Here is a 23,976-nt window from a genome sequence, read left to right on the forward strand (position 1 = left end):
TTTTCTATTGAGTAGGTGGTAGTTTATGCTCTCGGACTGAAGTTTCAAGAAACAGCTTTAATACGACCACCTCATAACTAACTGAAAGGAGTGATGTTTCAAAACCAGGCATCTAGCTACAAAAAAAGTAGTGAAATTTTAGTGAGTTATCACAACGGAATATAGTCACGAGTTTGCTTTCCTCTGCCTCAGGACGCACAAGCCCACAGGCCCGCTTCCCTTCATGCCCTTACAGCAATCCTGCCGGGGAAGAGCCCCACTCGCCCTAACTCAGCTTTCGATACAAAGGTACCGGGGTAAACATGCCATATACACCTTTATATAAATCTATAGGTACACAAATTAAACTGCAGAAAATAGTGATAATACTTGTAGGGCTAAACCCTATTAAATCAACAAAATAAAACCACGGAAGCTACATATTTAACCTTTTATTGCACTTTGAATATATACATAGTATTTCCCACAATTACAAATTATTTGAACACTGATGCTACACCTGCCATGTAAAATGTTGCTTGAAGATGCAACAGTTCAGGCACTGATCCTGCAGTTCAAGTTACAGCTAAAAATATTTACAAAATTACATTTTCTTGCATAACATCCTACATACCGTAACTTTAAAAAAGAACATTGTTTATGTAATACAAAAATCAGAGGGTTAGAGTGTAGCTTTTTAACAAATATCACCATTTGGAAAATGATCTTCTGTATACATATGATTTGACACTTCAGAAGTTTTTGCATGTTAATTCTTCTTTTGTCCAACTAGAAATTGCCTTAGGTAAGAAATGGTAAAGTTTGAGCTTTAAACACGTTTTACTATATAATACAGATTCAAGATACGATTTTCAAATTTATTTTGCAGGCTTCAAAGTTGCAATTCCTTCAATTAAAATCAGATTTTTTTTGATACTATTTTCAAAATGCATAAGCAGAATGTGAGTGTGAATAATTAACTAATACTCTCAAAATCCTCTGTTTTCAAATCCCAGGACTTAACATCTTAATGAAAAAAATCAAAGCTGCAGCACGCAATGGTTTAGACTTTTACTATGAACAAATATTTTTCTCCTTTGGAATATATTTCACTCTTAAACCAGTTTAAAAGGCTAACAGCTTTTCTGTAAGCATCCTCTGAATGAGTAAAAAAGCAAGTCACAGAAATTTCTTATTCCTTGGCTTTTCAAACATAGAGCTAAAATACTTCAGGGTGTTTTTTTAATTATATGTGCATTGTTAAGGAGACCATACTAAACCCACTAATTATTGTTTAGTAGAAAATTATGACTCTAGAAAATAAATAGCTTATTTGATGTGCTAATTCCAGATGGAAGCTAAGGGTTTTGATGCACAAACTGTGGGGTGAAGTTCTTTGGCCAAACACAAAAAGGACTGCAATAGTTCTTTAGTGGTGCTGACAAATCTTGTAAAAGATGCAGCTTCTATAAGAATATATTTAATACACAACTGATGCATATCAATTATTCTCCCTGTGTTACAGAAATACTGAAAGTAAGCAATCTCCCTAGTTGCCAGGTGTGCCTCAGGTTATGTTTATGTAAAATGAAAACTACCCCGTAATATTGCACTTCAGTGATCTGCTATAAAAAACCCTATGGCCCTTATAGCTACATAAATTGCTCTTACAATTTCAAGACAAGGGAGACCATTCTGTATTTGGAAGTTAGCTTATTCAGTGGAATTCTAATGAACAGTTCAAATAAATTTATGATTGGTCTATATAAATTAATGCTGAAAATGAGGAAATTCCTTTCCATATTCCAGGAATACAACTTGAATATATTAAGTATTATACTGGAGTGTCTAGATAGAGCTGATCAAACAACAGAAAAGGAAAGACAACTTGTCCTGAATGGGTACATGTCAGTATTAGAAAATGGGAGCAAATTCTGTGGAAGAAAAACTCTTTCAAGCAATATTACACATTGTGTGATTTTACAAATTCAGTGTTTGGATATAGCATTGTATAGCAGATAGTTTTAAAAGTTAACATTTTTTACACCCAACATATAGGTTAATTCTGCCTTTATATAAAAACCTTTCAACTGTTGAGTTCAAAAGTAATAAGCAAAAAAGGTGTGAACTCTATTTTTGTAATCTCAGGTATGTTTTGAAGGCTTATATTCACATTATTTTATTATTTCTTTTTCCATTGAAGGTCTTAAAATGCAGTTTATTTAGTTCCAGGTTCTGAACAATTTCTCTTGTCACTGCAGGTACCAAAAGTCCAAGAACTGTCCTTCAAAATTACTCACATTCTGCTTGCTACTTTTGTAATTTCTGTATTTTTCACATGGAAGAATAACATTACAGAACACATTTATCTCTAACTAGGCAAGAAAAACAAATACTGCACTGAGTACACTACTCATTTTTAAAGTATAATATTATATCTGCAGGAAACTCATTACATTTTAAAAATACAAACATACAATATGAATCCTTATTATGTAAACAAATTTGTGCCAAACCACTCCCTATAATGGTAATAAACCATTCTGAAGGCTAAGAATACAAAGCATTTATTGGCAGAATGAGAGTCAAAAATTATGCAAAGATCAGAAACACAGAATATTATTGGAGAGAAGACACTGAGAAAATGCTGAGTATATAAACAGTCAAATTACATTCTCCAAGAGATCATGCACTTATTTTAAAGGAGACTTGAATATGCTTTTGGCCAATAAGCAAAACCCACTGCTAATGCTGTCTTAACTTCTCATACTCTTAAATTTTTAATGACAAGACTGATGAGACTAGATTGTTCTAGCCATTAGAAGTAGTGAGAAATGTTTGATTTAATACTTGCAATAATTTCCTTAGACTTTCTATTATTTTTTCAGAAGCACCTATCCATTTGTAATTACTGTGGATGTACTTTCTTGCGAAGGTATACAAATATAAAGCAATCCTGCTTATATTTTCAATTCAAACCAAGCTATATTAAATAAGAAAGTATATGATTACTTTTCAGTATTTTGAAGAACGTGGATACATACAGATATATACAGATACATATGTATCTATATTACATCTATAGCACAACTGATGTTCAGGACACATAGTACAGGTGGTCAAAACTGACAGAGGGAAATAGTAATTTCAAAACAGAGAGCAGCATACATTTAAAAAGAACATACTTAAGTGTCCTTTTAATTTCATAGTTCTAGCATTAGTAACATTAAAGTGTTGCTGTGTAGGAACTTCACTACTTAACTTTTACAGCTTAATGGCCCAGCCATTTATACAAATTACTACAGCACTAACATATATTTTATACAGTGCTCAGAATTCATCTAAGATTGAACAGGAAGAGTTTAGAACAGAAGCTAGAAAAGTATCAGGCCCAGACAAGATTGATGGTAGACTGCCTTCAGTTTAACTAAGAGCTTTAGAGCATGGTCGTAGGAAAATATTGACTTTAATGGAAGACGAGTTTACATATTCTAATGAGTGACAAACTTCTTTTCATACTCAACAACATTAACTCCTATATTTCGCCTTGAAAGACCGGTTATTGTTGCATGTTCAAGATTTTATTCTGATTTGTACTATTTTGGCTCTATGAGTAATTAAAAATGTATGGAAGTAGAATGCAGAAATGTGCGAATGCAAAGATTTTGTTGAACAGAGACAAGTTCAATCTGATTGTGTTCTTGCGCTGCATTATTTTGCCTATGTTTTCTCCAGACCTTTAAAGAACTAGCCAAAACGACTGTAAAACTGTAAGTATTTTGAATTTCCTAGGTTTCTATGAACCATTGGAATGTAAATGAATCAATACAAAACAATTACTGAAAAAATAAACATGGAATTAAAGAACTGCATCACAGCTTTATGCAAGACAATGCTCTGTAGCAATTATCTTCAAAATGTACCTGATTTGTTTTTGATAAATAAGTTACCTAAGTATTTGATACAATCCATATACTTACCTGTTACAGAGTTTGGTAACATTTCATACCTGTCTACAGCAAAAGCTGACATTTAAACTACTTCTGCAAGAGATGGCTGACTCTTAAAGTTGACTTCAAAAGGAAAATTACTGAAAAAATAAAAGTTTTTTTTAATTTGGAAATTGTATTCTATCTCATAACATTACAACTTTTAGCATAATTCTGGGGGAAGGGTCAGAAAATACTAAAAGTATGTTGTCCAAAAATACAGTAGCGAACTGAAAGCAGATGTTCCTGCAGAAAACTCAAGTTTCCAACATTCAGTTTAACAGCAAAAATACTTACTCCCCTTCAACTCTTAGTGTGTTTCTGATGGTGAGCTCCATTTTATTTTTGAACTGCTGATATGTCTTTGTTATAGGAAGCTCTAAGCAATTAAGAAGTCTCTTTCCAATGGGATACCTTATATGCAAAAATTTAATAGTAGGTTCAGGATCAAAACCAATGGATGGTATGTAACAGGAGCCTGTTACGAAGAGCAGAATATCCTCCAATGTCACTACAGACTCACCACCTAAAAAAACGGAATAAGTTTTTATCATTGATTGTCTATTACACATAAACCATTAGCCTGCATGTTAAGTGCTAAGAGGAAAAAAAAACCCCACATGAAATCAAATCAATATGCTGAATAAGCATGCAGTTATATGGCCACCTAAGAAAAAGTTTAGCAAGAAAAACCCACTTCAGTTAATTCTGAAAAATCTTAAGTGAATACAAAATCCTCTTCTGCAAGAAAAAGATAGAAAACAGTGGTCTTTAAGACTTTACACAAACTATTTAATAAAGGATTTTTCTGTATCACTTAGGTTGTGTGTTGGATTATTTTTTTAATTCACAGGAGTCCTAGATCCAATCTTTCAGGTATTTACCCCTCTAAAGTTTTGGGCAACAGTTTCAGAAATTCTAACTAGTAAGAAAGAGGGGGAAGAAGGAACAATTAGGAACTGATAGTGACTACAAAACCTTGATTTATTTACCCTACTGAACTCTAAAAAAAAAAATCAAATTCTGTATGTACACCAGCAACTAAATAGCCTGCACATGAAAGGGGAGGATTTTGAAATTTAAAAAAAAATTAAAAATTACTTACTTTCCACATCTCGCAAATAGCCCATCCAAAAACCAGCACCTTTAAGTTTATTTACATCTGATGAGGAATGGATTGTAAAGAGATCACAAATAGTTTCCGCTGAAAGTCTTTCGGGTTTGTGGCACAATATGCTAGAGAATGCATCTGGGTGCATTTGCATTTTCTCTAGAACGCCAAGAGTTTTCAAACCCTGCCTAAAACTAGGAGGGGAGGAAAAAAAAAGACCATGCATCAGAACTCTGCATTTTATAAAGCTGCAAGATGGGATATAATAAATCTTCCCCATCTGCAGTCTCTGTACCTTTTCAGTAAAGTTACACAGTACTCCCATTTTATCTCGGAAAATGCATTTAACTTTCATTTTAACAATCTAAATGTTTCTGTGGAGCTTTTTGTGGAGATGAAAGAAATACCAGTGATATGTAGAAATTAACCTTATTTCCTGGTACTTGATTGTGCAAGGTTTACTTTTATATGGGAACATAGCAAATCTCTTTCTTACAAATAGCTCTTTGGAAAACAGTTTAAATTTCTTGTCCATAGACAAAATGAGTTGTCTTAAAAGATAGCCTTTGCTTGGCTTTTGCAGTCTGCTTGTGCTTACATGCTATTATTTCTCCCTGTGCCGAATGCAGATAAGCAACACCCTGGGCTGTACTAGGAATTGTGTTGCCAGCAGTTCAAGGGAGGTGATCTTTTTCCTCTGCTTAGCAGCAGTAAGGCCACACTTGAGTGCTGTGTTCAGTGCCAGACTGCCCAGTACAAGAGAGATACGGACATACTGGAGAAAGCCTGGCAAAGGATGACTAGGATTATTAAGGGACTACAGCATAATCCTAAGAGGAGAGGCTGAGAGAGCTGGAACTCTTCAGCCTGGAGAAGAGAAGGTTCAGGTGGAATCTCAACATGTAGAGGTATCTGAAGGGAATGTGCAAGGAAGTCAGGGACAGGCTCTTTTCAGTGGTGCCCAGTGGCCTAGAACATTTAACAGCTAAAATAACCAACACTCTAGTTACTCTCAGTCCTTGATAGTGACAAGTGATTTCTTGTTCTACTCACTTATGCACATCTTATGTCCATCTCCCAAAATGCACAAAACCACATTACCGCATAAACAAATGGGCTAATTATTAAGTTTTACTTTTTAGCTCACTAGTTTTAAAATAAGATATAGATTGTTCAATCATGACAGAGGACCTTGGCGGAAAGACTAATTGCTCTGACCTTCATTAAAAAAAAATCCTCACATTAACAATTAGTTTTCATAGCTCTTGGAGATTGAGTTGATTCAAATTTGTCAAAGATAACGCTATATTTGAAGTTTAAATCAAGCTATGCTTGTTGGAAAAATTAGCATCCAATACATTTTACCAAGCAGATGAAGAATGCGAATTGGAAGTAAGGGCAGAGACCAATCAAAGAACAGTCAAGAGCTGCAACTTTTCCAGCTAATGAGGTCATCACTACCTCACAGAAACATCAATGCAATGCCTATGTTCTAAGCAGGCCAACTTACACTTGTTGACAGTATTGCACTCCTAATGGCACAGACAAACTCCCTAATTAGAACTCTGGAAAACTCATTTGAATTCTAAACATATGTTAAACATTTCTAAAATGTAAAGATTCTAAATTTGAGCAATTCTGAATTAGAATGAACATAAGCTAGAGAAATTTTATAGTGCAAAGGTCTTTGTGATGCTGTAGTTTAAAAACTGTGAATCTGCCTTCTTCATAAGGTTGAAAACGGAATGTGACCAAGGAGAAGTGGAACAGAGCAGATATGCAGAGAAATAATTTCAGTCTTTCAGTTTAACTACCTAGTTAACAGTTGCTACTTAATCAACTGAAAATTACAGTACACTTCATTGAGAATAAGTGAGAACATGTGAAAGTTAGTTTTAGCAACATATTAATTAGTATTTCAGTGAGGAAAAGAACCAAGAAGTTTGAAAACTCATACAAAACAAACCTTTCTAAGGGTAAAGTAATTCTCTTGATTACATGATAGATCAATATGTCATTCACCAGCATGTTCTTATCACACAAATCTGTTACAGGTCTTAAACATCCAGCAGCAGTGAGGAATTCACAGCAGTCCTGTAGTGTAGACTGTAGGCTGGACAGACTATTTGCATATTTTATCTGCATAAAAAGATAAGTCAGGCCATTGTTTACCACGTGTGCACACATATATGTGAAAAATAAGCTTTTTGATTTCAACAAAATTTATACTCAGTAAGTTCTTCTTTATCTCCAAATATAGTCTTGAGCAAGAAATAAAATGAAACTTATTGCATGTTACCATTTGTATTGTTTGTGCTACATCAACATCAGCAACATCTTCCAAAGCTGGCTTCACATTCTCTGGACCGTAGACAAGGCAATCGAACAGTGTTTTGGAAAAGAAACCAGGAGATGGACCACCATGAACCAGAGAAACCGCAATCATTTTACCAGCTTCAAAATAAAGATTTTCTTTTACAGCTGCAAATAGAAAAATGTTTACTTTATATGCATAGAAATGATTTCTGATCCTCATTTCATAATAGAAAATGTCATAGTGCTTTTTTTTCTTAATGACTTTTGCTGTCTCCTGATAGTTCAAACTCTAAGATGACATTTTTACATAGGAGTATCACATTCTTTTACACCAACTCTTCACCCACTATCAAGGTTTGGAAGATGTAACTTCCTCTTCTACTTTACACCCAATGCATATTTAATTCTGAAACATAAGAACTCAAAGAAGCTAACTTGGGGTCTTTGGGAAGCATGCTATGAGAAATAATGTTCTAGAAATTTGAGGAAAGAAAAATAATTAGCAGAGAAAGTGAGTCCGGAAGAAAGAAATTCACTTAAAGAGAACAAATACCCTAATTAAAAAGTTCCAAGTCTAGTTATATGCTGTATTTTTTCCAAGGTTGTCATCAACTTCTCCAACTAACCCAAAATTTTTAATTACAAATCCACACACCATCCCCCTTCAGAATTGAAAAAGTAAAAAAAAAAAATCAAACCCCAATTTTTATCCTTCAGGACTACACTTGTGAACTGACACTCCTACTGGCTGAAGATTAAAAATTAAGTTATATACTTCTCAATATGTTTTTCAACCAAGCAACCAATTACCTTGAAAATCAAGGGCCAAGTTCTTTCCAGAAGAGCCCTCAAACAATGATGAATTCTGAAGGTGAAGAATTAATAATTGGAAGAAATGGTATTTTGATGCAGCAGAAGTATTTGTCTTTGATCTATTTTTGCAGTTTGAGAAATTTACTTCAATGGTGTTTGTGGGACTGAAGTTGCGCTGTCTAAATCCTTTTAAAGCATTACTCCAAATACTTTCTGCATTGATGTTAAGTCTTGTTGTTTTTGTTTTAACTTGTACCTTTAACTCCTTCAGTATATTACAAACTTCCCTTCTTTGCTCTCTTAAATGCCTATAAGAAAATTGCATGTATTTTCAGATGAAATCTATGATTCATAATCAGCAACAGTTCTACAAAAAACATTTTAACAGTCTATTAAGGAGAACACTTCTTTAAACACTGTGGCACATTCAGGTATTGCCTAAATTATTAATTATTAAAACATTTAGTATAGAATTAAAAAATTTTAACACTGTAGTGGTAAGTTTAAGTATCTCTTAAGAACCAAAAAATGGAGGCAGAAATAATTACCCTGGCATAAAGAAAATAGTGATTTTCTTAGTACAGTGCCAAACAATTCTCATACAATGATTCGACATTTAAACAATCTGAATGAAACAAGTGAGAAATTAAGAGTTTACCATTTTACATTAAAGATGTTTTGCAACCAAATTAGAATAATCTTTGTCACTATAATAAAAAATATATTTGAGTAGGAAGAAAGTTCTCATTTAAAAAAACAAGATGTTTCCTTTGTTTTCTAACTTCCAACCAAAACTATCTCAAATACCATATCTACTAGAAATAACTTACTCCCTCATCAGAATTTTTAGCACATAAGGCAGAATCCATAAATTAACTACTCACAAGAAGATAATGAATTTTTTGTCCTTAAACTGAGTATTTTATATTAAAACATGTTGTTTTAGCACTGACTTTAGTACAATCATGAACTATTCATACGGTACAAATACAAACACATTTAAAATTTAGGACGTCTAATTAGAAGAAAGCAATTAGGGTTATTTTTATTCCCTATTTTCTAAAGAACGTTTAACCATGCATCAGTAAGGGCAAGTATGCATTTCTGGGTTTGGATCCCCTCATTACCTAACCTACAAATTCTCACTAGGTTTCATTCTTTTCTCCTCGTGCCCCTCTAGCATTTAGAAACAGCAGAAGTCTCTCTCAAGCTATGACTTCAGGTTGTAAGTGTATATTGATCTCATTTTTGCAGTGACTATAAACATACACACACACAAATATATAGGGATACTATATATACTCACACAGAGAAATACATATGCACACTGTATATACACAAACACACACAGAGACCCTCCTCCCTGCATGTTCTGTAGGAAATATAGTATAAAGCCATGTGCTAGATTAGTCTTCAAAATAAGAAAAATAGAAGAAAATACTTTTGCGTCAGGGACCAGCTCCTGTTTGACTTCACTGGAGATAAGGACGTTGTCATTCTGTCAGATGCTGGAAGTTCTAGGTGTGAGCATGGTGACAAGTTCTGGCACATTATCTTTGATGATCTGTAAGACAAACCAGTATTTTAAGAAGAGATACAACTAAAGAATACATGAACACTTCCTATTTCAAGGTAGCAGTATAGTTTCCCCCTACTTCAGCACCGAATCTCATTTGTATCTTCATTTCCATGAAGTCCACCAGCGCCTGAACAACTATTTTAAAAATAACAGTTCTGTATTTTATTCCTTGGTGGCCTTAGGATCTGTTTTTAGTTGCATCTCATACATTAGACGAAAGTCCTGACTGATACAGTAAGCAAAAACTAAAAGTATTAGTTTCTACAAACTTGAGAAGTTTTTATTACAGCAGAGGAAAACATTAATATGAACATCTCTAAGTCAGACTTCTAGAACACTCTTAAAATGGAAAAAATACCAATAAGCAAACAATGCTTTGCCATTTGTATAATCTAAGTTACCACTAAATTGTTGAAATTCCTTTAACAAGGATCTATCCTTACCAACTAAAAAGTGGTTTACATGCCACCAAATCCAAATAACTACAGCAAATTTCCAGAGCTCATGGCTTAGTCAGAAAACTTCAATTATTAAACTTTACTCCAATTTAATTTGATTTGCAATTAAATGTAAGTTTCTGCTACAGAATAAGCCACCATTTCCTCATGTTTAAGTATTATTTTATGCAATAATCAGTTTCTGCGAGAAAACAGAAAATTACACACTGGAGTAGAAAATTGCGTGGAGATCCAGATGATTGCCGAGGGGACTTTGGAGGTGGCTCTTCCAGCAAACAAGTCGTCCCATTTGTCTTTTCAGAGGTAGCCAAAGCACGCTTTTTCCGTTTGCTATACTTTCCTGTATGATTACATTATATTAATTTAATGAATTTGCTCATTGTAAAGTATACTTACATAACTTAAAGTTATCATTTAAGAAATCACTGTCACATCCATAACTTTACCTGATTTTGCAAAGATACTTCTGCATTCCATGCACTCCCAGTTTTGCTCCCATGACTTCATAGACGAACAGGCCAAATGAGTCCCACGAGAACCGCAATACTGACAACGCTTTATTTCCCATTTACTAAAATTAAAAACTTAGGTATTTAGAATTAGACAGAAGAACGAGGCTAATTAAAACAAAGAATATTCAAAAGTAAGCGCAATCCAGACACTAAACCAACAAAGCATAACTTTATCAGTCTGGTAGAACAGATTCTAATCAGGGAGACTTTCTTCACACAAGATGTACTCATACCTGGCCGCAACAAGAAAAAAAAGCTACTTATGTTCCAGCACCTTGCACTGAATGAGGGTATTAGGGTACTCCCCTGCCCTGAAGTCCATAGTTTGTGGGCACTATTTTCTTCTCACGCTGCTAGTCAGCAAAATCCTCTGTGTTCTATGGGTATCCATCAGTCAGCTTTTCCAAATGGTAATTCTTTTAAAGGAGAGCTCTCTACAGAAACATTCAAACTACTGACCTAAGTCTACTACTTTAACAATAATTTCTTGTAAAGGCTCTAAGTATTTTAACACTTCCGAAATTGCTGAATTAAACTCCAAATGATACATACACAACATTCATTTACACACATGCTATGTTGATGCACAAATTCTGCTTCAGCCTGTATAAAATGAGGACAAGGACAAGGTAACTGATAATCCATTAACTTTGGCTGTCGTGGCTTTTATAACCAGATTAAGTTAGAGAAATTTAGTATTGAAATATGATTGTAATGAGTAAAACAAACACATTATCTAGACAGTGTGCTGGCTTGATATTAAAACCTGATGCCGAAAAACATCAAAGCATTTAAGTAACTAAAAATAATAATAAATAACAACAATGAAAAACACATCAAAAAATGATTCCATCCTAAATTATACTTTCCTGCTAAAGTATCATACCTATCAGGTTCATTATAGTCTCTTCCTTTCTTACAGAGACATCTTTTAACATCACAGTGTTGATAACAATGCAGTAAGTCTTGATATGCATTTTCTTCAAGTTCCCAAGATGCATCCCTATAAACAAGGCAGAAGATTGGATATCAGAACTGATTTATGATCGTTTCAATGGGTTACTCTATATTTTGAAAAATATATATGCAATAAACACATGAATATATTTCAATCATGTCATGTTCTATGTAACAGACAACAGAGAGGGGGAAGAAAAGTCTAGTAACTAAAATAATACTATAAAACACACAGACGGACTTCTTCTTGCACAGTTACTTTGATTTCAAGTATTTATTATTTTTCACATGACCTCAAGTGCACATTTTCTCTGTCTCATATTATTCCCTTTTTTCTCTCACAGAAAACAAGGATATTTGTTTAGGCAGCCTACTCAAGTTACCGCCGAAACTGGTTTCATGAATGGTAACTCAGAATGTTCCAAACCAGTACAGCAAAGTTCATCAAATATTTTGACTCTTCTTCCTCTCCAGAATCTTAAGCTTCTGCCTCAAGAGGGAATTAATAGTGCTCTCTGAAAAGACTAATAGTTATTAAGGAATACTACTTCTAACAAAGAAGCATCATTCTGATCTCTTTCTATCATATTTTGAGCCTCATCAGGTTATAGAAACAGGAAAAACGGCTCGGAATTTTGGAAGCAGGTATTATAGGAAACATAACCTTTGCAATCCCTTGGCAGAAGATAGAAGCTGTATGGCTGAGTAATCAGTCAGTTACAATTCTGTCTTGACAGAAATTCAGATAATTAAACTTGGGCACAGAAAATACACTTCTCAACAATCCCTATGTTAAGGAAAAATTATTGTATTTAAGAAGTGCTTTTATCTTTTAATTGGGTTTAGAGTTTAAGTTGAATGATGGCATTAAAAATGACTTTTCAGAGCTTCCTGCTTTATGTTTGAGATAACTAATTTGACCTTTGCCAATTTTTATGCCTATCTAAAAGGACACAGGCCACTCCTTACCAAACTGAACAATCCCACAACTGAAGGTAGAACTAACATTTCACATATTAATAGTTGAAGTTCTGTAGAATAAATTAAAATGTTTATAACAGCCTGTCAAAGTTTTCATACAAGAGTGATTATTAACAAAATTACTTACCTTTCTGGAATGTGTATGCCCATTCTCAACATTTCTTTTTGAAATTTGTCCTTGTTATTACATACTGTGCACCTAAAGAAAAATATCCCAGCACTCAAAGCTTGATACTGTGTCAAGAAAAAAAAAACACAACAAAAAAAACCAGACCAATTATTGAATTACTACCATCCTTAAGATGCCAATAAATTTCGTCTTAATATTGAGAAGCATTACATTCATGGATACTGTCCTGACACGGGTGTTTAAGCTAGTATCAAATTGTGATATGACTTGACATTAAAGCAAATGGAATGGATTTCTCTTCCTTTAAAGGAAAGGGCTCATACGCTAGAATAAGGTTCATAAATGAAAGCGCCATCCTTTTCAGTCAACCTCCCCAGATCCAGAGTAAGTTTACAAAAAGAATGTTGTAACTTTTTCTAGTCCTGGATTTAGTCAAAGAGAACTGATGATGGATATAGTTTTGGCACTCAGATTCTGCACATAACAACTTGCAAGAAAGCAACGACATAGGCTGAACTTCAGTTCCTAAAAGTAGTAAAGGCATACAGTATATATCATACATGCAGAAACATGGAGGGGCCATTGAGGGAGAAAAAGCTAACAGCATTAAAACCCCAAAATCCTTTTGTGTCCATAACACAATTTCAGCACTGTTCTTCAAACCTAGTATGTTTCATACCTACTATCTACACTTAACACTAAGCAATTGTTCCATTACTTTTTAAACAGAAATGTGATCTCCATGGATGCAAAAAGAATGAAAGGGAGAACCTGTATTACCTGCAAGCATTCTCGATGAAACCAAGCATTTTTACAGCAAGGACTTTTCAATACAGTATACACTGGAAGATGTTCAACCAAATCCAGGCATATTGTGCACTGTGAAGCTCCTCTAGGTTCTTTGTCCGTAAACTTTTGGACTGGTCTATGTTCCCAACAGTAAGATCTAAAAATAATAATTTATGGTTCCCTTAACAAAATAACATTTTAAGAACCTTCTTCATAAAATTTGAGGACAGTAAAATTAATTCATTACTCTATTTTTTATGAATAAGTGCTATGCAACAAGCTAAAAATGTAGACATACTGGTTTTGGCTAGGCTAGAGTTAAGTTTCTTAATAATAGCTTGTATGGTGCTGTGTTTCGGATTTGTGATGAAATCAGTGTTGAAAACACAGTGATATTCTAATTACTGCCAAGCAGACCTTGAACAGAGACCAGACCTTTTCTGTTTCTCACTCCTTCCCACCAGTGAGCAGGCTAGGGGTGCACAAGGAATTGGGAGGTGAGACAGCTGGGGTGGTTAACCCCAACTGACCTAGGGGATATTCCATACCATACATCCAAGAAATGCAGCTCGAGAAGAAACTTTTCTGAAAATGCCTTATCTTTACATGCACTTGAGGTAATGTGAGCCATTTTTATTAAGTGCCTGCTGGACTTCATCCACCCTAAAACTCAGCTCATAATAAGGAAAATGCACTCAAGAGTATTTTGACTACAGCCAAGATGCTAGACAGATGACAGTAAAAGAAAACATTTTTTAGACATTTGATATTAAGCCCATTTCTCCTGCAGTCTATCTCTAATAAACTTGGAAACACAACAAAATGGCAGACAGTGTGTTTTTACTGCTGAGATGTATAGGTAGGCAAACCTCTGCCATTTCAACAAAGGCACAGGAGAGAGGCAAACAAAAAAACCAAATCAACCATAATGCAGTTTATTCCACAGTTCAGAATTTACTGCTCAATTTTATAAACAACTCAACTACTTGTGTAAGCATAAAGTCATATTTAAAAGTGTTGAGAATTCAGTTTATAAGTATTAGGTATGCAACGTAACTGTTTGACTTCCATGTCTTCCACAAATAGGGTATTTTGTTCCTGGATAATCTGATGTCATTTGTAACTAGCAGCCTATCCAATAATAAGCCATGAAAGAAACCCAAGTTACGTCCGGTATAAATATAATAAATTGAAAATGGAAAAACAACTCACCTGAAGTCTTCCATAAACTGGAAAATGCATTCCCTTTGTAACCCACAAGGAAAATGGTAACTTCGTTTGCATTTAGGAGCTACACATCCAATCGAAGCACCCTTTTTCTTACAGATATTACATTTCTAGAAATAATTTTTTTGGGAACAGAATATTAACATCTTAAATACAAGTAAAATTACAGGAATTAAACCAATAGAAAAATTACAGAAAGTGTGTAAGAAAGAATAGCAGCTCATAGATTATAACTGTGACAAGACTAATGTGGTTTAGCTCTGTTACCAAGAGCAAACATATGCAGTTATTTCACAGACTTTATGTATTGGTTTATATGCATATTGTCTTGTGACATGTAAGCTAAAATACGAGCTATTTTATCAGTACCTATAGTTTAGTTGCATCTATAAATTATTTACTGTCAGCTTCAAGCTCAGCACAATGTCATGAGGTATTATGAAAGTTTAATTCACTCTTATTTATCTGCAACATACCCAGAGAATAAAAATAGTTGCAAACTGTAGAGGCCCAGGGAAGCTGACTTCAGTTCTGGGATGGATTGTAATGGAGCATCCCTGCCCCCCAGGCCACACCGTGATCTCAGAAATGCTCGGTAGGCTTCAGACTGGACAAACTGTACTGGACTAAGCCTCTCTTGAGGTTCATCAGAAACACTGTATGTTCCCAGGAACTAACACGCATCTCATGAGCTCCTGTTTTATAACAAACAGCCTTGGAAACTTATTTTTCTTGCCTGAATAACAACCCAGGCGGAGTAGTATTTTTGTTACTGAAACTTCAAAGAAAGTTACCAACCCGAACTGCAGCCAGGATGTGCTAACGGTGCCTTCCCGGGCTAGCACGAGGTGCTGGCACCGAGCAAACTTCTGCCTGCCCGAGCGGGGCAGATGGAGACTGATCCCGGCGCGCGGGGGAGTGGGCGAATCGCCCGCACGGGTTCGCCTCGCTCTCCCATGTCTAGCGCGCCCGAAGGAGGGAGGATAAAGCGGAAGGACTCCTTGTGAGGAGGAGGAGCAAAATCCATTGAGCAAGCTGAAGCCACGTGGCTTGCGGGGGCGCTTTGTAGCCCTGCCAAAGGGGTGTGGAAAATGCACAGTAACCAATGATACATCAATCAGGGGGTGTTACAGAAGCGGGGAGAAGGGATTACAGCAAATGGGGAAGGGGTAGGCGGGGAGAAGTAACAGAGACCAAATAGCAACCGAAGAACCTAGATCTCTCTGGAAAAGCAGCCGGATATGAGAAATATGGGAAAGGGAAAGCTGCAGCTAAAGGTAAGGCACGGATTGCAGATTTTGGGGTGCTCCCTGTAATTTCAGGGATTTTAGGCTGTGGTTCAGCTGAACCTGGCTTTGGCCATGGTTCACCGCAACAAGGATGGAAAATTACTGTAACTAAAGCCCACTCTCTGTGACCCTATAAACAGTGGTCCAAAGTGAGACCTTAAGAGCTTTCGATTCCCAGAAGACAAGGGGCTAATGTGCATGTCTCAAGCACTGATAACCACATGGCTCTGGAGCCAGCCAGGGACTGCTGGCAGTAACAAAGAAGAACTGCTGGTGATAAACCAAGGACTATCGATATTAGCACACTGTGAGAAAGAATAAGATTTAACTGGAACTGAGGGCCAGGCAGAGATTCACTTTTTTGTGAGAGAGAACCACAACACAGCACAGTGCAAGCACAGGAATGTTTGGCGGGAAGTGGGCATGGACTATAGGGTGGGATTAAGACCCCCAAAGCCCTCCAACCCATTTTCAGAAAGGCCTGAAAGAACAGACTGCTCATGATAACTAATTTACATAGAAGGCAAGAAATCTACCTTCGGGGTGGAAAAACCTATCCCTAAAAAGGTACGCCCCAAAAACCCCAGGCTAGTTTCCATGCCAAGTGTGTAATTTACTAATAAAACCTTCTGATCTCTTGTCAACCATCTGATATTCGTTATTCCTTTTGCCCAATGAGCATTTACGAATCTTAGGTGCTTCCTTCCCCTTAAGGGTGGATTGTTAAAATTTCTGCAGGGCTTTTTCCTTGTGGCTTCCACAAATCCAATATACTTGTTACTTAAACGTAAAATTTAGATGTTAGAATGGGCTCAGCACATTGTCCATTGGAGAAAGAAAACAAACCCCACGGGCAGTACTAAGAGCACTTAAAAGTAACTTTTTTCCCCCTTGTAAATACCAAAGACATCATTCTTACCAGTTTTGCAGCTCTGTTTACTTCTTTTCTAATATCTGTGATTAAAAATCCATCCACACCTTCATCTTCTTCCCCTCTCTGCCAAATGCCACTTGACATCAACTAAGAAAACAATTCACTTTAAAACATTCACCTACCTAAAGATTTAAAGTTACATACACTATGCTTGTCAAGAGAGAAGTTTAGTCTAAAAAGCTCATATGGAAACATTTTAATGATTAAAAAGCTGATACAAAACATCTAGGTATTTTTGTCTGACATGACAATAACCAGTAACATGAAAAGAAATATTTCATAACATCAATGTATTGTATAATACTGTATGGTCCGAGACAGTGTATTTTGCCTTCCTTTTTGAAGTATACAGACTATTCAGATAATTGTCAAACAATTACTTTCAGCATATAAATCTTCAGAGGAAGTAAAATTAAATTAGCTTAGTTAATATGAATGACAATTGTGCTGTGGAGATAATGAAACACAGTAGGAAGTAACTGTACTGAAGTGTCACCTAAGAGGAAAAGTAATTCACTTTAGAGGAGATTTAAATAAACACAGAATCAAGTAACTAGGCAAATCAGAAGAGCCTGATGATAATTTAAAGTTAGGCAGCTACATTACAATCTTCAAATAACTGAAGAGTTTCACAACTTGATGCCATCTATGTTCTTTACAATCTCTAATTTCAACATAGCACCATTTTAACTAGCTTTATCAATATTTTAGTCAAATAAATGTAAGATTATATACTCAAACATAGTAAATATATTTTTCCAACTGTGAGACATTTGGCAAAAATAATTAAACTATCACTAATGGGTTTCGTTGTAGAACTCTTTTCTTATATAACATATACTATATTTAAGTAAAATCACAGGGCTTTGCTCATTTTTCAAAGTAGAGACAACAAGATGTAAAAGATATTGTGATGAGCTTCCTGCAGTTAAAATATCTTGTAAGTCATAAGGCTCAGTGTTGCATGCATGCCTTTTCCTAGCTTTTCATCAGGATAGGACTTTTTCCTATAATTTGATATGGCCTTATATAGGAGACAAAATTACCACTAAAATAGTATAATGACCTATATTTCCTTCCAGCTGCTTAAAATTTCTTTAAAAACAAATATTTCTATCTTTATGCAACTTCAGAAAACCCCCACTCTCCTTAGTTTTTAAAGGATTCAGTATCTAAACTATTAAACCATTTGCAATCAACACTCTTTGAAGAACTTGTTAAGAAAACATACCCCCTACATTTCTTCTGATACTAGACACTTAGTTTAAAATTTGGGGAGAAAATTCAAATTTTATTTATTAACAAACAAAAACCTTTTTTTGGTAAAGTAGCCATATTATTCTAAAGACCTGTGAAAATTTAGAGCTTGAAAGGTAGTTTAAGTATACCTTTAAGAATGTGAGTTTTGGAAAATGTCAAGGTTGGTAACAAAAGCTGCAGGTTATATCCACAGCTTTGTTTAAATTATAAGCTTCTACTAATTAGTGATACTGTACTAACATGATCAGCAGAGTACATATAACTTAACTGAAAATTAGGACTTAAAAGTGTTACAATGTCCTATGTAATGTCAGAGAACAGCTCACAGCCAACAAGAATAAGAAATGAGGAAAAAAGAAAACATTTCTGTACTTTTTCCACAAGGGGTGGAATTTTCACATTTCAAATTTTGAAACTCCACTGTTGTTATGGAAGTAGGTGCAAACTGTTCCCCTTGTCTTAACATGTACCTTCATTGCTATTTGCTATGATAGGTTGGGAGAATTAATGAATTCCTTTAAATGGGCCACAAACAGAATTCAGCTTTGAATAAAGGCTTGTAGGGATTTACTTATTTTATCTGCTGCACCTGACAAGTACAAGCCTTCAAGGCTATGAGTTAAAGCTCACAGTTCAAGCTTTACAACAAGAAAATCGTTACAACAACTGGACAGGTTATCACTATTAAATACTTACTGCACATTTTTTTTTCCCAGGTAAAACAGAAAACTCCAAGATCAACACCACACACTTACCAAACAGTAATAATGAACAGTGAGATTGTATTCCACATAGATCCTTTTTTCTCCATACTTTTCAGGGCAGTCATCTGTCCGTCCACAGAGAACACAGACTAAAATGTACAATCATGTTTATAACCACAGTGAGTGTACTGGAATTACTATGGATCAGCTATAGAGCAGTAGCTTTCACCTCTTTTAATCACATGCAATCTTCAAGTAGATTACTGGATAAAGGACAGTAGATATCCCTTTCCTTAATGTTGAATTTTATAGTAGATACAGAAAAATGTACTATTTGTTCCTCCTCTAGTTACTAGAAAGAAAATACTTAACCAGCCTGCTGATTCAGGAGCGGTCTATCAGCCAAGCTGAATTCACAAAGCAGACTGTGCTCCCAATTGAAATATTCTTCCCAAAACACCCAAAGAGAATTGTCAAATGGCCAACAATGTCCAGGTGCATGTGAAATGTCACCTAGTTGTTTTTAGTACAATACATAAAGTTATCCCCATATTAGAATCCATGAATCAACCATTTCTTTGTCTACCTATGGGATAACATTGGTGAAAAGCATGTGAATAGTGCCAAGCAATATGCTACCACAGTTTTCAAAAACACTTAACAATTTGAGACAACACTGCATTCAACTAAAACCTTGAGGATTTACCACTTACTGAAGTTTCTAGCCCACTAACATAGTTCCATGGACATTTAACAGCTTCCCTTCAATTCCCAGGAGACATATAAAATACATTTAAAATATTCTAAGATCAAGAACAGTCACAGTAGTGACAAGAATAGGGTTAACTGCTTCAGCCTAAGAAAGTCCTGAGTGGTACTTCTCAAACACAGCAGTGTTATTTCGCTGCTAAAGTCACAAGGTTACTTTCTTAAAACATCTGCAGAAAATACTATTTTAAAATATTCTAATCACAGCAAAAAAATGCAAGGAAGTTTGTAAGTTATTTATTTCTTTTTCATTTCCTGAGACAAGTGGTGGTTCCAACACAATTTCACAGAATGGTTAGGGTTGGTAGGGACCTCTGGAGATCATCTGGTCCAACCCCCTGCCAAGGCAGGGTCACCTAGAGCAGGTGACACAGGAACTTGTGCAAGTGGGTTTTGAATGTCTCCAAAGAGGGTGAGTCCACAACCTCCCTGGGCAGCCTCTTCCAGTGCTCTGCCACCCTCAACGTAAAGAAGCTCTTCCTCATGTTGAGAGGGAACTTCTTGTGTTTTAGTTCACGACCATTGCTCCTCATCCTGTTGCTGGGCACCACTGAAGAGTCTGGCACCATGCTCTTGGCACCTGCCTCTGAGATATTTATATGTGTTAATGAGATTCCCCCTGTCTTCTCCTCTCCAGACTAAACAGGCCAATCCCCCTCAGTCTCTCCTTCAGACTGAGATGCTTCAGACCCCAAATCATCTCTGTGGCCTCTGCTGAACCCTCTCAGGAGGTCTTTGTCTTTTTTGTACTGAAGAGCCTCAAAATGGACACAGTAATTTGATTCTTGGAAACTCACCTGCTCTTTGAGCCTAAATAAAACAAGTTATAACTAGCATTATATATGCAGATTAAGTATTTCTGAAATGATTTAATAAAAACTTTACTCACATGTACTTTGAACATCAAAATTATTTGGTTTACTCATCCTGAGTTCTTCTGGCTGTCATGCAAAAGAAATGAGGTATTAAATACATCCAGTACATTAATGAACATTATATACCTCTTTTATGTTTTATTTAAACCTGAAAAAAAAAAGCGCATAAACTCAATAAACTAAAAGCAGGATTAGGACTTGAATTATAATTATAATTGAATTATAATTCAACTGTTATTGTGAGAGATAGGGGTTCAGAAAGCAGGATGCAAATGTCCAGAAAAAAAATTCCTAGACCAATGAAAGATACAGCAACTTTTACCTATCTCCCCAAACTAACAAACAATATATTTTATTTTCAGAAGAGAAAATAAAGTCCAATGAAACACCTAGTTATGTACAAACTTAACTGTACAGAAGAGTTCTTACTTATTTTAAGTGTCAGAAATAATGGCTCACAGACCATCTATGGAGTAGCTGTGACTTCTGCTCAAATAAAGGTTATACTAATACAAAGAAGTTGGAAACAAAAACTAGCTGTGTAGAGTAGTGATGTAACTATGAATATAGTCTCCACTCTTTGGAGAAAATGCAGGATCCTGGCCTAATCAGAGAAATCCCAATCCACAAAAAAGCCAAACAGAAAAAACTCCACCCCAAAAAGGGTGAGGAATCCAAAACTGGGACATGCATACAAGGGAATTTACACCATGTAGGACTATGTATTTTAAATTCTGAAGTGCAAAGTAATTTATTTAGAAACACTGATCTAACTTGCATTTCTTTCAAACATCATGTGAACTGCCCTCCACTGTGTGCCATGCCATGCACCCTATCCCACCTTGGACAAAAAAAACCCAACCCAAACCAAATAATCCCCAGTTTCTTCACCACAGCACCAAGATGATTATTCTTTCTCAGAATCCTTCTAGGAACACATCTGTAGATCTCTGACTTGCCTTCCCTTAGGAAGCTGAAGAAGGCATTACCTAAGTTCTGCAAGCCAAGAATCATGGGTGATTGCCTGAATCTCCAGGCTGTATCTCAGGTAGGCAAACAACTCCCTCTCACATGCTGAAGCAAACAGGGGAGCAACCAGTAACAAATCCAAGGTCCATACCAGATGCCTGTCAGACTTCGAGCTATGCGGTCTGGTATTTACAGTTTTGATGACTGCCAGATATCAGCTTCAGGAACAAACTTGAGGCTAATCCAAACTATTGCAAATAAAGCACTGTAGCAATTTTACTGGAGATTTAGGGAAGGAGAATTGTATTGAGAAAGGAAAAGAAAGAGAGGCAGAAGTCTCAGGCACAAGGCAATTGCCTATACCACTAAGAACCTGAGTAGCTGCACGAAAGACCTTGGCCAGAAAACAATCTAAAAGGAAAACAAACCAAAAAGCACCGCCACTAAATTAGGTGATGAGGCTTCTAAAGACACACCGAACTGACAGTCAAATGAAATAAGTGATTACTGTTTTCCCAGAAACACACTTCCCTTTTCCTAAAGGAATAAATATTCAAAGGGAGCAAAAGACAAGCACAGAGCTCACACACATTCCCTTTCTTCAGGATTTCCCCAGGATGGTCACTGTCAGTTTCACCATTCTCAAGCTCCTGCGGTACTACAACAAAGAAGCTACCTATACATGGCCACACAAGCCGTTTTGGTAGAAAGCCTTACAGGTCGACAAAGCACATATGTGGCTGCAAACAAGAAAACCACCTTCCCACCTTTCCTTGGCTCTAGTAAAATAGAAAGGAAAAAACAAACAGCTACACCACCCCCACCCCTAATTCCTTCTACTTTTCTCAAATTCTTTCAGGGAAGTGAATCCAAAGTTCAAATTTACAAGTTAGAAGATACACGGATCAACCATTGAGGCTCCCTGCATAAGTCCTATAGGGCTTTTCACAGAACAAAGCAATTCCCATCAGTCTGTTTGCAAGACAGGAACGAACACATCATCGCCCAGTGTCTAGAAAACTGGTGTAAATAAAATGTACCTACTTTGCCTAAACAGGCTAGAAAAGTCCTCAGAGTGGGTGTTTAAATTTTGCAAAATTCTGTAGTTTTTTACTGCTCCAGAACGTAAGGCATTTCAGGATTGTTTTAACTACATGTTGAAAAAAGAAAAAACGAAGCCAGCCCCAAGAGGCACGGTATCAGGCACGCGTTCCCCCAGCACAGGAACAAAGGAACCCTCCCGGATTCATTTGTGCACGCTGTGTGTCCTGAATTTCCACACGGCGGGGCCTCCAGGTCACTCCGCGGTTACTGCCCGGCTCCGTGTCCCGAGAAAAGAGCCGTCCCTCGGCATCCAGCCCCCGGCACGTCCCGAGGAGCCCCGTGACGGGGCTCAGGCGGCCGCGCCCCCCCGCGCCCCGCAGGGCTCAGCCGCCACCCCCGCCCGGCACAGGGGCCACGGCAGGTCCTGTGCGCGACGCCGCCCGCTCCCCTCCCGCGGCCGCACTGCCGCGTCTCCCCGGCATGCCGCCCGTCTCCCCGGCATGCCGCCCGTCTCCCGCTCGCGTGGAGCTGAAAGGGAGCACGTTCGCTTTGGTCAGCGACTCCCGGAGCTCCTGCCCCTCCGAGCGGCGGGAGCCAAGCAGCGGCGGCTCCCCAAAGCACGGGCTGGGAGGCTGCCGCACGTCGCTCCCGGCACGGCGCAGAAAGGGGCTCCCGCCTCCCTGCCCCGGCAGCCCACACAGCCCCCGGAGCGCCCCACCGCCCCTCGCGGCCCCTGGCCGGGCGGCACTCGCCTCCGCACGCCGCGGAGCCCGGGGGCGGCACTCACCGCTCAAGCCACGCCGCGCGCCAACCGACGGCCGATTCAAACCCCAACATCCGCCCCCTGCCGGAAGCGCGGCCCGGCCCGCCCCGCCCAGCGGCCCTGCGGCCCCGGAACAGCGGGCAGCTTCCCCACAAGCCCCTTTGGGGGGATTTACCTGAGGAAACAAGAAGTTGAGGCTTTTGTAGGAAAACCACTTTTTTTTTTTTTTTTTTTTTAAAATTTCTATCTTCTGCAGCTTGTTCTCGAGGGGCCTAAGGTGTCACAGTGTAAGGCAGCAGTGCTGACCCTTTTCCCCCCATAGCTGCAATAAAATGGAGTTTCTCAATAAAGCTCTGTATTTGATGTTTGTGCTGATGTTTTTCCATTGGAACGCCACTGGTGGTGCACTGTGTCACAAGGGAGCTCATTCCAGCGGCTTTCGGATGCAGGCGAGTGCTCGTTCCCTGTCCAGTAGAGCTGGAATGCTGCAGTCCCGAGGTCCATGCGGTGGGAATGCTGAGCGGGTGTC

General features: G+C 37.3%; 1 protein-coding gene across 2 annotated transcripts; it reads right to left on the reverse strand.

Annotated features, from left to right (window-relative positions):
* Positions 1–416: 416 nt before the first annotated feature.
* On the reverse strand, positions 417–23,549 carry G2E3 (G2/M-phase specific E3 ubiquitin protein ligase). 2 transcript variants are annotated; one of them, XM_048306986.1, is made up of 16 exons: positions 23,472–23,549; positions 20,686–20,737; positions 19,080–19,177; positions 17,050–17,151; positions 14,827–14,951; positions 13,606–13,771; positions 12,823–12,929; positions 11,644–11,760; positions 10,692–10,816; positions 10,453–10,585; positions 9,650–9,772; positions 8,206–8,516; positions 7,379–7,560; positions 7,046–7,218; positions 5,074–5,273; positions 417–4,494 (listed from the first exon to the last, which is right to left on the reverse strand). In XM_048306986.1, the coding sequence occupies exons 2-16, from the start codon at positions 20,720–20,722 to the stop codon at positions 4,262–4,264; spliced, it is 2,232 nt and encodes a 743-aa protein (XP_048162943.1). In that variant the 5' UTR covers positions 20,723–20,737; positions 23,472–23,549; the 3' UTR covers positions 417–4,261. The 2 variants fall into 2 exon arrangements, with proteins under 2 accessions (XP_048162943.1, XP_048162944.1); XM_048306987.1 differs by lacking the exon at positions 23,472–23,549 and having other exon boundaries at positions 20,686–23,053.
* Between the last annotated feature and the right edge of the window lie 427 nt (positions 23,550–23,976).

The sequence above is a fragment of the Corvus hawaiiensis genome, chromosome 6 (genome assembly GCF_020740725.1).
Source record: "Corvus hawaiiensis isolate bCorHaw1 chromosome 6, bCorHaw1.pri.cur, whole genome shotgun sequence".
NCBI classification, from domain to species: domain Eukaryota; kingdom Metazoa; phylum Chordata; class Aves; order Passeriformes; family Corvidae; genus Corvus; species Corvus hawaiiensis.

Coding starts and splice junctions, on each gene's coding strand:
- G2E3 (XM_048306986.1), bottom strand. CDS start 20,722: ATGAGTAAACCAAATAATTTTGATGTTCAAAGTACAT. Junction 13,772..14,826: donor CAGTTTATGGAAGACTTCAG/GTGAGTTGTTTT, acceptor TATTATTTTTAG/ATCTTACTGTTGGGAACATA. Junction 10,586..10,691: donor AAGTATCTTTGCAAAATCAG/GTAAAGTTATGG, acceptor GTAATCATACAG/GAAAGTATAGCAAACGGAAA.